General features: G+C 49.2%; 1 protein-coding gene across 1 annotated transcript in view; it reads left to right on the top strand.

Moving 5' to 3' along the window:
* Nucleotides 1-578: 578 nt before the first annotated feature.
* The window catches only part of LOC125541743 (endoglucanase 11-like), a 28,680-nt gene continuing 13,916 nt past the window's right edge, over nucleotides 579-15,342 (top strand). Inside the window, exons 1-2 of the mRNA XM_048705085.2 lie at nucleotides 579-831; nucleotides 965-1,117. Coding sequence (XP_048561042.2) covers nucleotides 808-831; nucleotides 965-1,117 — 177 coding nt within the window. The 5' untranslated portion in view covers nucleotides 579-807. The remainder of the gene's footprint in view (nucleotides 832-964; nucleotides 1,118-15,342) is intronic.

Below are 15,342 nucleotides of genomic sequence, written 5' to 3'. Positions count from 1 at the left end.
GCTGCTTATTCTTTTGCATGAGTTCAGACAGACATGCTTCAGTTTCACACCGAGAGCAGTCGCAAATTGGATTTGGGCCACGAGATAACCTACATTACGTATGAGTGTCAGCCTTTTTCTGTTCTGATGTAGCCTGTACCGGCAGCAAGGCCGGTCAAGATCGCCACATTTACGCTTCTCCCTCTCCGTCGATCACCATGGCCTCCTTTGAGTAACCCTTAAGATAGTACGCGAGCACCACCAGATAGGCTGCCAAGGATCGCACGACCCGGAGGCACCACACCGATCGAGAAGAGAACGCACTCCCAAAGAAGATGTGGAGACTCAATTATATACTACTAGTAACATTCCCTGGATCTGTTGGATTAGATACTTCGGCCCCATGATCGATCACTCTGACCCAGCTCGCGTTCCGGTGTATGATCTCGAGAGCTCATGAGATAACATAAACAACTTGCAACCTGGCTCCAGATTAATTTGGCGAAATCGTAGACGTCGTTGCAGCGAGCTTCTCCTATCTCGTGGCATGTACTCCTATAAATCATGGCCATGCATTGCAATGTCGCATTAGCCCAGACGGTAGCATTGGGGAGAGAAGATGAGCAATTCGGCTGCTTTGGCACCAGCATCACGCTCACGCGTGGCTGTGTTTCTTGCCTTCTCCCTCGTCTGGCTCTCCAGCCACGTCCTTGCCGCCGGACACCCTGACTACGCCGACGCGCTCGCCAAGTCGTTCTCTTCTTCCAGGGGCAGAGGTCCGGCCGCCTGCCGGCGGACCAGGCCGTCAAGTGGAGGTCCAACTCCGCCATGTCCGACGGCTCGGCCGCAAACGTGAGCAAGCGATGTCTCGCACTCTACCACTTATCCTTGTGGCGCATGCTTGATTGTGGTCAACGTGCTGACCTAGAATTTGACTTTTGTTGACTTGGGTGCCGTGGATGGGCCGGGCGTATTTGGGCGGCAGGTTGACCTCACCGGCGGCTACTACGACGGCGGCGACAACGTCAAGTTTAATTTCCCCATGGCTTTCACCACGACCATGCTGTCTTGGAGCATCATCGAGTACGGCGGGCGGATGGAGGGGCGCGTTCACGACGCGCGCGCCGCGGTACGGTGGGCGACTGTAAGACAATGATTTGGGGAAACCAGCTTAACCTTTTAGGGGTGGCTTATCTCATATATATATATATATATATATATATATATATATATATATATATATAATGAGTGTGTTACAATAGGTACAATATACGTACACAAATACAGAAGCTATACATAGTCTAACACCCTCCCTCAATCTTAGCCACTTTCTAAAGAACTGAGAAGGGTAAGATTGCGCCTACAAGCCTCGAACTGTGGTAAAGGCAAAGGCTTAGTGAAGATGTCTGCAAGTTGATCTTTGGAAGAGATGAACTTGATCTGAAGTTGCTTCTGTGACACACGTTCCCGTACAAAGTGATAGTCCACTTCAATGTGTTTCGTTCGGGCATGAAATACCGGATTAGCAGAAAGGTATGTAGCACCGATGTTGTCACACCAAAGGATAGGAGGCTGCGGTTGAGACATACCCAACTCCTGAAGCAAAGATTGCACCCAAATAATCTCTGCAGTAGCATTAGCCACAGCCTTATACTCAGCTTCAGTACTACTACGTGATACAGTAGCCTGTTTCCGAGCACTCCAGGCGATCAAGTTAGAGCCAAAGAACACAGCATACCCCCCGTGGATCGCCTGTCATCCGGGCTGCCAGCCCAGTCCGCATCAGAGTAGGCCGAAAGAACCCGAGAGGAAGACGGCCGAATATGCATCCCAAAAGACACTGTGAATTGGACATAACGCAGGATGCGCTTAACAGCCGCCCAATGAGTGTCGCGGGGAGCCTGAAGATACTGACAAACCCTGTTGACAGCATAAGAAATATCTGGCCGCGTAATCGTCAAGTACTGAAGCCCACCAACAATACTCCTGTACTCTATGGCATCCGCAGAAGACAAAAGCGCACCATCAACAGCAGTAAGCTTCTCGGTAGACGACATGGGTGTGGTAGTCGGTTTGCACTTAAGCATCCCAGCTCGCTGCAATAAATCCAATGAGTACTTCTTTTGTGTCATAACAAGACCATCAGCACGAGAGGTAACCTCAACCCCAAGAAAGTAGTGAAGCTTCCCAAGATCTTTGACAGCAAAAGCAGCACCAAGAGAGTGAACAAGAGCATCGGCAACATACCGAGAGGAACTGACAAGAATAATATCATCCACATAGACCAAAAGATACATAGTGACTTCTGGCTTCTGGAGAAGAAATAATGAGGAGTCAGCAGTGGACGACATAAACCCATGAGCACGAAGAGCTGAGGCAAGACGAGCATGCCAGGCACGAGGAGCTTGCTTCAGACCATAGAGCGCTTTGGTGAGACGGCAGATGTGATCAGGACGATCAGGATCAGAGAAACCAGGCGGCTGTCGCATATAAACCTCTTCCTCCAAGAAACCATGAAGAAAGGCATTCTACACATCAAGTTAACGAAGAGACCAACCGCGAGTGACAGCAAGAGAAAGAAGAAGCCGAATGGTGGTAGACTTGACAACGGGACTGAAGGTGTCCTCGTAATCAAGACCATAGCGCTGCCGAAATCCTCTGGCAACAAGGCACGCTTTATAACGCTCAATAGATCCATCCGAGTGCTTCTTCACTTTGAACACCCACTTGCAGTCAATAACATTAACCCGTGGTGGGGGAGGAACAAGAGTCCATGTCTCGTTATGAAGAAGAGCATGATACTCCTGCTCCATAGCCTCTCGCCAATGAGGAACACGCATGGCGGCCTGATACGAGCGGGGCTCAGAAGACGGATCCGCAACAGCAGCAGCCAAACATGCTGCCAACCAAGCAACAGTACCATCCGTACGTTCCTTTGGTCGAAAAATACCACTGCGACTGCGTGTATGTGGATGTAACACAGGAGCCGTCGAGGTCGAAGAAGCAGCCGACGAGGGGCTGGGCGACGAAGAGCCAGACAATGGAACCAGATCCTCCATCTTGACAGCCGGCTCGGTGGAGCCAGAACCCGCCAGTGGGCTATCCAACAGAGTCGCGGGCGAGGCCGGTGGAGCGGACCAAGCCACGGGCGACGCCGACGTAGTGGGCCGAGCTGCAGGAGACGTGGGCGAGGCCGGTGTAGCAGGCTGATCTGCTGGAGACGGGGGCGAGGCCGGCGTAGCGGGCCGAGCCGCGGGAGACGCAGGCGTCCCAGGCCGATCAGGGGACGAGGCCGGTGCCTCAGGTGCATCCACCAAGCGTGTATGGGCACACGGATCGAGGCCATGCAACATCGCGGTGTGATCGACGTGCACAACAGAGGGCGGCGGCGATGATGATGGGGAGTCCTCCAAAAGCTCCAAACGAGCCCCACGTCTGGTTCCTGCACCATGGTTAGGCAATAACACAGGAGAGTATGCAACATCATCAAATTGGTCAGAGGCAAGAGAGGATGAATGGATGGACGGAGGAGTATCTGTGGAGACAGGTAGATTGGCAAACGGAAAGACATGCTCATCAAACACCACATCCCGAGAAATATAGACACGATTAGTGGGAACATGAAGACATTTGTAACCTTTATGAAGGGAACTATAGCCAAGAAAGACACACTTTTTGGACCTATTATAGGGTCGAAGATGCGGCCAGCAAGCACACCCAAAGACTTTAAAGAAAGTATAATCGGGTTGTTCATTAAGGAGAAGTTCAAGGGGAGTCTTCATGTTGAGAACACGTGTGGGAGTACGGTTGATAAGAAAACAGGCAGTGGTAAAAGCATCACTCCAAAACCAGAAAGGAACCGATGCATGGGCCAAAAGAGTGAGACCAATCTCAACAATATGACGATGCTTACGTTCGACGGAACCATTCTGCTGATGAGTATGTGGACATGCTAAACGATGAGCAATCCCAAGCGACTGGAAGAAGGAGTTGAGGTTGCGATACTCGCCACCCCAGTCCGACTGAACATGAACAATTTTATGCTTGAGAAGACGTTCAACATGTTTTTGAAACTGAACGACAATATCAAACGCATCAGATTTACGCTTAATAAGATAGAGCCAAGTAAAACGACTGTAAGCATCCACAAAACTAATATAATAGTTATGACCACTGACAGAAGTTTGGGAAGGGCCCCATATATCCGAAAAAACAAGTTCTAAAGGATGTTTCACCTCACGGCTAGACTCCGAAAAAGGAAGTTGATGACTCTTCCCCTGCTGACAAGCATCACACACTGCTACATCATTATTGCTAGAGACACTAGGAAGCTCATGACGATGCAAAACATGACGAACGATAGGTGTGGCTGTTGGAAATATGCCCTAGAGGCAATAATAAATTGGTTATTATTATATTTCCTTGTTCATGATAATCGTTTATTATCCATGCTATAATTGTATTGATAGGAAACTCAGATACATGTGTGGATACATAGACAACACCATGTCCCTAGTAAGCCTCTAGTTGACTAGCTCGTTGATCAATAGATGGTTACGGTTTCCTGACCATGGACATTGGATGTCGTTGATAACGGGATCACATCATTGGGAGAATGATGTGATGGACAAGACCCAATCCTAAGCCTAGCACAAAGATCATGTAGTTCGTATGCTAAAGCTTTTCTAATGTCAAGTATCATTTCCTTAGACCATGAGATTGTGCAACTCCCGGATACCGTAGGAGTGCTTTGGGTGTGCCAAACGTCACAACGTAACTGGGTGGCTATAAAGGTACACTACAGGTATCTCCGAAAGTGTCCGTTGGGTTGGCACGAATCGAGACTGGGATTTGTCACTCCGTGTAAACGGAGAGGTATCTCTGGGCCCACTCGGTAGGACATCATCATAATGTGCACAGTGTGATCAAGGAGTAGATCACGGGATGATGTGTTACAAAACGAGTAAAGAGACTTGCCGGTAACGAGATTGAACAAGGTATCGGGATACCGACGATCGAATCTCGGGCAAGTATCATACCGCTAGACAAAGGGAATTGTATACGGGATTGCTTAAGTCCTTGGCATCGTGGTTCATCCGATGAGATCATCGTGGAACATGTGGGAGCCAACATGGGTATCTAGATCCCGCTGTTGGTTATTGACAGGAGAGTCATCTCGGTCATGTCTGCATGTCTCCCGAACCCGTAGGGTCTACACACTTAAGGTTCGGTGACGCTAGGGTTATAGAGATATTAGTATGCGGTAACCCGAAAGATGTTCGGAGTCCCGGATGAGATCCCGGACGTCACGAGGAGTTCCAAAATGGTCCAGAGGTAAAGAATTATATATAGGAAGTGCTATTTCGGCTATCGGGACAAGTTTCGGGGTCACCGGTATTGTACCGGGACCACCGGAAGGGTCCCGGGGGTCCACCGGGTGGGGCCACCTGCCCCGGGGGGCTACATGGGCTGTAGGGGGTGCGCCTTGGCCTGTATGGGCCAAGGGCACCAGCCCCAAGAGGCCCATGCGCCAAGACATAAGGGGAAGGAAGAGTCCTAAAGGGGGAAGGCACCTCCGAGGTGCCTTGGGGAGGATGGACTCCTCCCTGGCCGCACCCTTCCTTGGAGGAAGGGCCAAGGCTGCGCCCCCTCTCTCCCTTGGCCCTATATATAGTGGGGGGAAGGGAGGGCAGCAACACCTAAGCCCTGGCGCCTCCCTCTCCCTCCCATGACACATCTCCCTCCTCCCGCAGCGCTTGGCGAAGCCCTGTTGGAATCCGGCTACTTCTACCACCACGCCGTCGTGCTGCTGGATCTCCATCAACCTCTCCTTCCCCCTTGCTGGATCAAGAAGGAGGAGACGTCGCTGCTCCGTACGTGTGTTGAACGTGGAGGTGCCGTCCGTTCGGCGCTAGGATCATCGGTGATTTGGATCACGACGAGTACGACTCCATCAACCCCGTTCTCTTGAACGCTTCCGCGCGCGATCTACAAGGGTATGTAGATCCACTCCTCCCTCGTTGCTAGATGACTCCATAGATAGATCTTGGTGACACGTAGGAAAATTTTGAATTATTGCTACGTTCCCCAACAGTGGCATCATGAGCTAGGTCTATTGCGTAGATTCTATGCACGAGTAGAACACAAAGTAGTTGTGGGCGTTGATTTTGTTCAATATGCTTACTGTTACTAGTCCAATCTTGATTCAGCGGCATTGTGGGATGAAGCGGCCCGGACCAACCTTACACGTACGCTTACGTGAGACCGGTTCCACCGACTGACATGCACTAGTTGCATAAGGTGGCTGGCGGGTGTCTGTCTCTCCCACTTTAGTCGGATCGGATTCGATGAAAAGGGTCCTTATGAAGGGTAAATAGCAATTGGCATATCACGTTGTGGTTTTGCGTAGGTAAGAAACGTTCTTGCTAGAAACCCATAGCAGCCACGTAAAACATGCAAACAACAATTAGAGGACGTCTAACTTGTTTTTGCAGGGTATGCTATGTGATGTGATATGGCCAAGAAGAATGTGATGAATGATATGTGATGTATGAGATTGATCATGTTCTTGTAATAGGAATCATGACTTGCATGTCGATGAGTATGACAACCGGCAGGAGCCACAGGAGTTGTCTTTATTTATTTATGACCTGCGTGTCAACATAAACGTCATGTAATTACTTTACTTTTTTGCTAACCGGTAGCCATAGAAGTAGAAGTAATAGTTGGCGAGACAACTTCATGAAGACACGATGATGGAGATCATGATGATGGAGATCATGGTGTCATGCCGGTGACGATGATGATCATGGAGCCCCGAAGATGGAGATCAAAAGGAGCAATATGATATTGGCCATATCATGTCACTATTTGATTGCATGTGATGTTTATCATGTTTATACATCTTATTTGCTTAGAACGACGGTAGTAAATAAGATGACCCCTCGTTAAAATTTCAAGAAAGTGTTCCCCGTAACTGTGCACCGTTGCGAAAGTTCGTCGTTTCGAAGCACCACGTGATGATCGGGTGTGATAGATTCTTACGTTCGAATACAACGGGTGTTGACGAGCCTAGCATGTACAGACATGGCCTCGGAACACATGCAAAACACTTAGGCTGACTTGACGAGCCTAGCATGTACAGACATGGCCTCGGAACACAAGAGACTGGAAGGTCGAGCATGAGTCGTATGGTAGATACGATCAACATGAAGATGTTCACCGATGATGACTAGTCCGTCTCAGGTGATGATAGGACACGGCCTAGTTGACTCGGATCATGTAATCACTTAGATGACTAGAAGGATGTCTATTTGAGTGGGAGTTCATAAGATGAACTTAATTATTCTGAACATAGTCAAAAGGTCTTCGCAAATTATGTCGTAGCTCGCGCTTCAGTTCTACTGTTTAGATATGTTCCTAGAGAAAATTTAGTTGAAAGTTGATAGTAGCAATTATGTGGACTAGGTCCGTAGACTGAGGATTGTCCTCATTGCTTCATGGAAGGCTTATGTCCTTAATGCACCGCTCAGTGTGCTGAACCTCGAACATTGTCTATGGATGTTGCGAACATCTGACATACACATTTTGATAACTACGTGATAGTTCAGTTAAACGGCTTAGAGTTGAGGCACCGAAGACGTTTTGAAACATCGCGAAACATATGAGATGTTTCGAGGGCTGAAATTGGGATTTCAGGCTCGTGCCCACGTCAAGAGGTATAAGACCTCCGACGATTTTCTTAGCCCACAAACTAAGGGAGAAAATCTCAATTGTTGAGCTTGTGCTCAGATTGTCTGAGTACAACAATCATTTGAATCGAGTGGGAGTTGATCTTCCAGATGAGATAGTGATGTTTCTCCGAAGCCATTACCACCAAGCTGCTAGAGCTTCATGATGAACTATAATATATCAGGGACATATATGATGATCCTTAAGATATTCGCGATGTTTGACACCACAAAAGTAGAAATCAAGAAGGAGCATCAATTGTTGATGGTTGGTGAAACCACTAGTTTCAAGAAGGGCAAGGGCAAGAAGGGATACTTCATGAAACGGCAAATTAGCTGCTGCTCTAGTGAAGAAACCCAAGGTTGAACCCAAACCCGAGACTAAGTGCTTCTGTAATAAGGGGAACAGCCACTGGAGCAGAATTACCCTAGATACTTGGTAGATGAGAAGGCTGGCAAGGTCAATAGGAGTATATTGGATATACATTGTGTTAATGTGTACTTTACTAGTACTCCTAGTAGCACCATGGTATTAGATACCGGTTCGGTTGCTAAATGTTAGTAAACTCGAAATAAAAGGCTGCGGAGTAAACGGAGACTAGCTAAAGGTGAGCTGGCAATATGTGTTGGAAGTTTTTCCAAGCTTCATGTGATCAAACATCGCACGCTCCCTCTACCATCGAGATTGGTGTTTGCATTGAGCATAGACATGATTGGATTATGTCTATCGCAATACGGTTATTCATTTAAGGAGAATAATGGTTACTGTGTTTATTTGAATAATACCTTCAATGGTCTTACACCTAAAATGAATGGTTTGTTGAATCTCGATCGTAGTGATACACATGTTCATGCCAAAAGATATAAGATAGTAATGATAGTACCACCTACTTGTGGCACTGCCACGTAAGTCATATCAGTATAAAACGCATGAAGAAGCTCCATGTTGATGGATCTTTAGGCTCACTCGTTTTTGAAAGGATTGAGACATGCGAACCATGTTTGTTGGTAGATATGCATGAAGAAACTCTATACAGATGGATCGTTTGGACTCACTTGATTTTGAATCACTTGAGACATGCAAATCATACCACATGGGCAAGATGACTGAAAGCCTCATTTTTCAGTAAAATGGAACTAGAAAGCAACTTGTTGGAAGTAATACATTTTGATGTGTGCAATCCAATGAGTGCTGAGGCATGTAGTGGATATCGTTATGTTCTTACTTCACAGATGATTTGAGTAGATGTTGAGTATATTTACTTGATGAATCACGAGTCTAAATTATTGAAAGGTTCAAGTAATTTCAGGGTGAAGTTGAAAGATCATCGTGACAAGAGGATAAAATATCTATGATATGATCATAGAGATGAATATCTGAATTATGAGTTTGGCACAGAATTAAGACATTGTGGAAATTGTTTCACAACTAATACAGCCTGGAACACCATAGTGTGATGGTGTGTCCGAACATCATAACTGCACCCTATTGGATATGATGCATACCATGATGTCTCTTATCGAATTACCATGATAGTTTATGGGTTAGGCATTAAAGACAACCACATTCACTTTAAATAGGGCACCACCTAATTCCAATGAGATGACACCATATGAACTATGGTTTAAAGAAACCTAAGCTGTAACGCCCGGGTAATTAAGCTACAGTAATCCCACGCTAATGGAGCCACGTTACCTACGTTATTGTTGCTAATCGATCGTTAGATCAAAACCGGACCAAAATTCAAATTCAAACTTTGGTAAATAATAAAAGTTTTCAAACATTGAAATAAAAATGTTCGGTTTGTACTAAATATTACATAGATAATTGTGGTGTAGGAGACCCAGTTTTTATAAAATGCATAAATATTTTAAACTGAATTGAAACACAAGAGAAAATAAATAAAAGAAAGAAAATACAAAAAAGAAAAACTAAACAAACAAACAAAAAAAACCCTGGGCTTCGGCCCGGCAGACCGCAAGCCCCCCCCCCCCCCCCCGCGCTGGGCCTCAGCCCGGCTGGCCATCCAACCAGGCCGGCCCACCTAACCCTCCATAACCCCCCACCGTGACCTAACCCTATCCCACGACCCCCACTCTCCCCAGCACGTCTCTCCCTCTCCCTCCCAGCGCCGCCACACACCCAGCGCCCCAGCGCTCGGCGCCCCCGTCCCATCGGCCCGTCGCCCTCATCCCGACCCCGCCGCCTCTCCCCGGCGACCGCGCCGCCCCACTCCTCGACGCCGGCGCCTCGCCTCGTTACCGACCCTGAAGCCGCCGGATCGAGCCGCGCCCCGCCGCCTGGACACCGCCGCCCCAAGTCGCCGCCACCCGCCGCCGGCGGCCTCGACACCGCCGCCTGTCGCTTGCTACCTCGTCTCCCCGAGCCCATTGCCGCCCCCTACGCTCCGCTGTGAGCCCCTCACCGATTCCCCCTCGTCCCCTTCGTCCCCGTCGTCGTAGGTGGTCGCACACGGCGTTGGCCACCATGGCTGCGCTCCGGCAGTCCCCCATCCGCGCGTTGGCCTCGCCTTCCCCGGCTGCGGCCACTAGCCTCCCCGTCGCGATCCCGCCTACGCCTGCACCTGCCCCTGTACGCCCAGCCGCTGCTGCTCGCCGATCCGTACGTTGCCCTGCTCGCCGCTCGCGGCCACCACCGCCACCGCCACTGCCGCGCCGCCTCTGGTCTCGCCCCTCGCTCGCCGGCCTCATCGGCGCGGCCAGTGCCTCCCCTGGCCACACCATGGCCATAGTTGGCCCCTGTGTGTGTGTGTGTGTCACAGCCAGGGCGTGGCCTTGTGCCACTGACCACAGGGGCCCACCCCCTGTTTAGAACAAAATTGATAATAAATAAAAATAGAAATGAATTTAATTAATTAATTGATTAATTAACTAAATTAATTAAGTTAATTAATCATGTTTAATTAAGCTAATTAACTAGTTAGTTTAATTAAATAGTACTTAGTTTAACTAAGACCTAATTAACCTAAACAGGGTATGACAGGTGGGTCCCATTGGACCCACATGTCAGTTTGACCCAGTCAACTCAGTTGACTGCTGACGTCAGCATGACATCATGCTGATGTCATTAATTCATTTCGAATTAATTTAAATAATTAATTAAATACCAAAAATTAATAAAATCTTCACAAAATCATATCTTTTAATCCGTAACTCGGATTAAAATACTTTCAACATGAAAGTTGCTCAGAACGACGAGACGAATCCGGATACGCGGTCTGTTCGTCCTCCACGCATCCCTAGCATAGCGAACACGCAACTTTCCCCCTCCGTTTCATCTGTCCGAAAATGCGAAACACCGGGGATACCTTCCCGGATGTTTCCCCTCTTCACCGGTATCACCTCATACCGCGATAGGGCACCCCTAGCACCGATACTTGTCATGTCATGCAACATCATGCATTTGTTTGCAGTATATTTATTGTTTCTTCCCCCTCTTCTCTCGCTAGACATTGAGACCGACGCCACTGCTACCCAGTACTACTACGGAGTTGACGACCCTTCTCTCTTGCCAGAGCAACCAGGCAAGCCCCCCCCTTGATCACCAGATATCGCCTACTCTCCTCTATACTTCTTGCATTAGAGTAGTGTAGCATGTTACTGCTTTCGTTATTCCTATTCTGATGCATAGCCTGTCCTTGCTACTACTGTTGATACCTTTACCTGCAATCCTACTTGCTTAGTATAGGATGCTAGAATTTCCATCTGTGGCCCTACATTCTTGTCCGTCTGCTGTGCTATACTATCGGGCCGTGATCACTCGGGAGGTGATCACGGGTATATTCTATTTACTTTATACATGATACATGTGGTGATTAAAGACGGGTCGGCTCGTAGGAGCACCCGCGAGTGGATCTTTGAGGCGGAGCGACAGGGCAGGTTCCGACCACCTAGGAGAGAGGTGGGCCTGGCCCTGGTCGGCGTTCGCGGATACTTAACACGCTTAACGAGATCTGGGTATTTGATCTGAGTTTGGCCATTTGGTCTATACGCACTAACCATCTACGCGGGAGTAGTTATGGGTATCCCGGTGTCATGGTATCAGCCGAAGCCTTCATGACGTCAGCGACTGAGTGGCGCGCGCCGGATTGGAACGTAAGCCTGCTCTTGTATTAAGGGGGCTAGTTCTGCTTCCGGCCGCGTTCGCAATGTGCAGGTGTGCTAAGGGCGATGGGCCCAGACCCCTGGGCGCTTAGGTTTAGACCGGCGTGCTGACCTCTCTGTTGGTCTAGGTGGGGCTGCGACGTGTTGATCTTCTGAGGCCGGGCATGACCCAGGAAAGTGTGTCCGGCCAAATGGGATCAAGCGTGTTGGGGAATGTGGTGCACCCCTGCAGGGATAATCTATTCGAATAGCCGTGATCTTCGGTAACAGGACGACTTGGAGTTGTACCTTGACCTTATGACAACTAGAACCGGATACTTAATAGAACACACCCTTCCAAGTGCCAGATACAACCGGTGATCGCTCTCTCACAGGGCGACGAGGGGAGGATCATCGGTTAGGATTATGCTATGCGATGCTACTTGGAGGACTTCAGTCTACTCTCTTCTACATGCTGCAAGACGGAGGCTGCCAGAAGCGTAGTCTTCGAAAGGACTAGCTATCCCCCCTTATTCCAGCTTTCTGCAGTTCAGTCCACATATGCTACCCTTATTCCATTTGATACCAATGCATACATATGTAGTATAGCTCCTTGCTTGCGAGTACTTTGGATGAGTACTCACGGTTGCTTTCTCCCTCTTTTCCTCCTATCCCTTCTACCTGGTTGTCGCAACCAGATGTTGGAGCCCAGGATCCTGACGCCACCGTCGATGACGACCCCTACTACACCGGAGGTGCCTACTACTACGTGATGCCCGCTGACGACGACCAGGAGTAGTTTAGGAGGATCCCAGGCAGGAGGCCTGCGCCTCTTTCGATATGTATCCCAGTTTGTGCTAGCCTTCTTAAGGCAAACTTGTTTAACTTATGTCTGTACTCAAATATTGTTGCTTCCGCTGACTCGTCTATGATCGAGCTCTTGTATTCGAGCCCTCGAGGCCCCTGGCTTGTAATATGATGCTTGTATGACTTTTTTTTATTTGTAGAGTTGTGTTGTGATATCTTCCCGTGAGTCCCTGATCTTGATCGTACACGTTTGCGTGTATGATTAGTGTACGATTAAATCAGGGGCGTCACAAGTTGGTATCAGAGCCGACTGCCTGTAGGAACCCCCCTTCCACACTCCTTGGCTGAAGTCGAGTCTAGACATTGCAAAAACTTTTACTAACTTGGCTGTGTGCCTTACGGGCGCACGTCGCCATCGGGTGGTACTAGGATCTTTTACTCCTCGACCTTTACTCTGGGACTCTGAACTCTCTTCTACTCGGGTTAAGCGAATTTACTAACTCTGACACTAGGATCCCGTTACGACATTCACCCCAAAGTTGGATAAGCCCTAGTTATTCTTTAGAGTAGTATTTGAACATTATCCACATTGTCATTTGACTCCTGTGAAAACATCTTTGTTTTCAGATGGAACCCACGAGGCAGGTCGTGCGCCACACAACGGCCATTGGTGCCTCAGGATCACCTGCTGTGTTGGTTGAGATGATGACCTATCTGGGTTATCGCTGGCACCCTGAGTACACCGTCTATGAGGAGTATCAGGACTTCAACCAGGAGCAGTATCGTGCCATCGTCCACCTCTACTCTCGGGAGTATGACTCCACTACCGTGCTGCACACTGCTCATGGTGTTGGAGTGACCATCGACATGGCGGTCCATGATGCTGCTTATGCTGCTCTGACACGTCTTCGTGGAGAGTATCAGGAGTTGGACACCTCCCCCTTCAGGCACATTGCTATCGCATCCGATGTTGGTGCGGAGGGATACTACACTGCTGCCTACTCCACTGTCACCCGAGAGCCCTTCTACCATCAGAACCTGGTTCTGCATGCTGATGGGCTGGATAGAGCTAACCGAGCTCTTCGCCACGAGTTGTACACCACCCGTCAGCACCTGTATCGTGCTCTGACGCTGTTGCACCCCTCTGTCCACTCTGGTGATCTGTCGCGTTCTGCGATCTACCCTGCCCGGACCGTGATGCCCCAGGGCGTCGGCTGGCCAGATGTGGGAGGCTACTCTCCTGCATTGGGTCCTCTCCAGCCACCTGCGCATCGGGTTCCGCACCAGAGTATCCGCGGACCCCAGGCTACTCGCGTGGAGGTCTTCCCTTCGCGTCACTACCAGCTGTCGGGCTACACCTACCTCCGCTGTACCGCATGGGACTTGACGTAGACTTGCTTATTAGTGTTAGCTGCATTCGCCGCGAGCCTGTGTGCCGCCTATGATGTCTTAGCCTATGTACCGAACTCTGTGTAACGAACTCTATGCTGATCTCTTTTGTAAGATATGCCGACTACTATGTAGTATCTATCGTGCTACGTTCGTTGTGCATGTTTCATCATGAATGATTCTTGTTTTTTGCAATTCCTCAATGCTGAACTACCCCTGTTAAATATTAGCAGGATGGTTAGACCAGGTGGTCGTGGTCGTGGTGGCAACGCCCCACCACCGCCTGAGTACATGGCTGGGATGATGCAACAGTTTGAGCTGAATCGTCAGTTCATGGAGAATATTATGGCTCCGTTTCCTCGCCCCAATATGAACCAGCAGCCAACCCAACTGACTCTGCAAGATTTCATGCGCCTCAACCCAACCGTGTACCGCAGCTCAATTCAGCCTCTGGATGCTGACGACTGGCTCCGTGACATCACCTATGAGATGGAGTCTGCTGATGTAGCCCCTGCCAGCTATGTCACCTTTGCTTCTTTCTTCCTGAAAGGACCCGCGGCTCAATGGTGGGACAGCCACAGGCGTACTCTGACAGCTGGAACAATCATCACCTGGCCAGACTTCCAAGCTGCCTTCCGTGCTTGCTTCATTCCTCAAGGAGTCATGGACCGGAAGAAGCGTGAGTTTCGCAACCTCACCCAAGGCAGCAAAACTGTGGAAGCTTATCAGCGGGAGTTTCTGGACTTGTCCCGCTATGCTGAAGAAGACATTGCAACTGATGCACACAGACAGGAGAAGTTCCGTGATGGCCTTCAAGCTGACATCAAGCTCGCACTTCTAGTGCACGACTTTACTGATTTCGCCACCTTGGTGAACAAGGCCATCAATGTCGAAACTGTTCTGCAGGAATACCAGAGCTCTCACAGGCGCAGCCGTGACACGGGCTCATCTTCAGGCCCGTCTTCACAGAAGCGCAAAATATGGATTCCCAACAGCATGTACCAGCCGAATGCACCTGCCCCAAGGCAGACCTATGTTGCACCTCGTCTGCCTGCTCCTCCAACTAGGCAGACAAGACTTCCAGCTCCACCACCACAAGCTCCTGTTCCCACTCCCAATAATGGTCTCTGCTACAAGTGTGGTCAACCAGGTCACCGTGCTAGGGATTGCAATCAAAACCAGAATCAACTGGCCCTCCCAACAACTGGCCGTGGAAGCAACCAGCCTCGCAACAACAGTGCCAAGTCTTATGGTCGTGTTCATGCCAACCATGTTGATCTCAATGAAGTTCTAGACCAGCCTGCTACCGTGATGGGTACACTCCTCGTAAATT

The sequence above is a fragment of the Triticum urartu genome, chromosome 2A (assembly GCF_056163025.1).
Source record: "Triticum urartu cultivar PI428250 chromosome 2A, HENAU_Tu73, whole genome shotgun sequence".
In the NCBI taxonomy this organism is placed as follows: Eukaryota; Viridiplantae; Streptophyta; class Magnoliopsida; order Poales; family Poaceae; genus Triticum; species Triticum urartu.
Note: the sequence above shows the minus strand (reverse complement) of the source record. Positions and strands in the feature narration are given on the sequence as shown.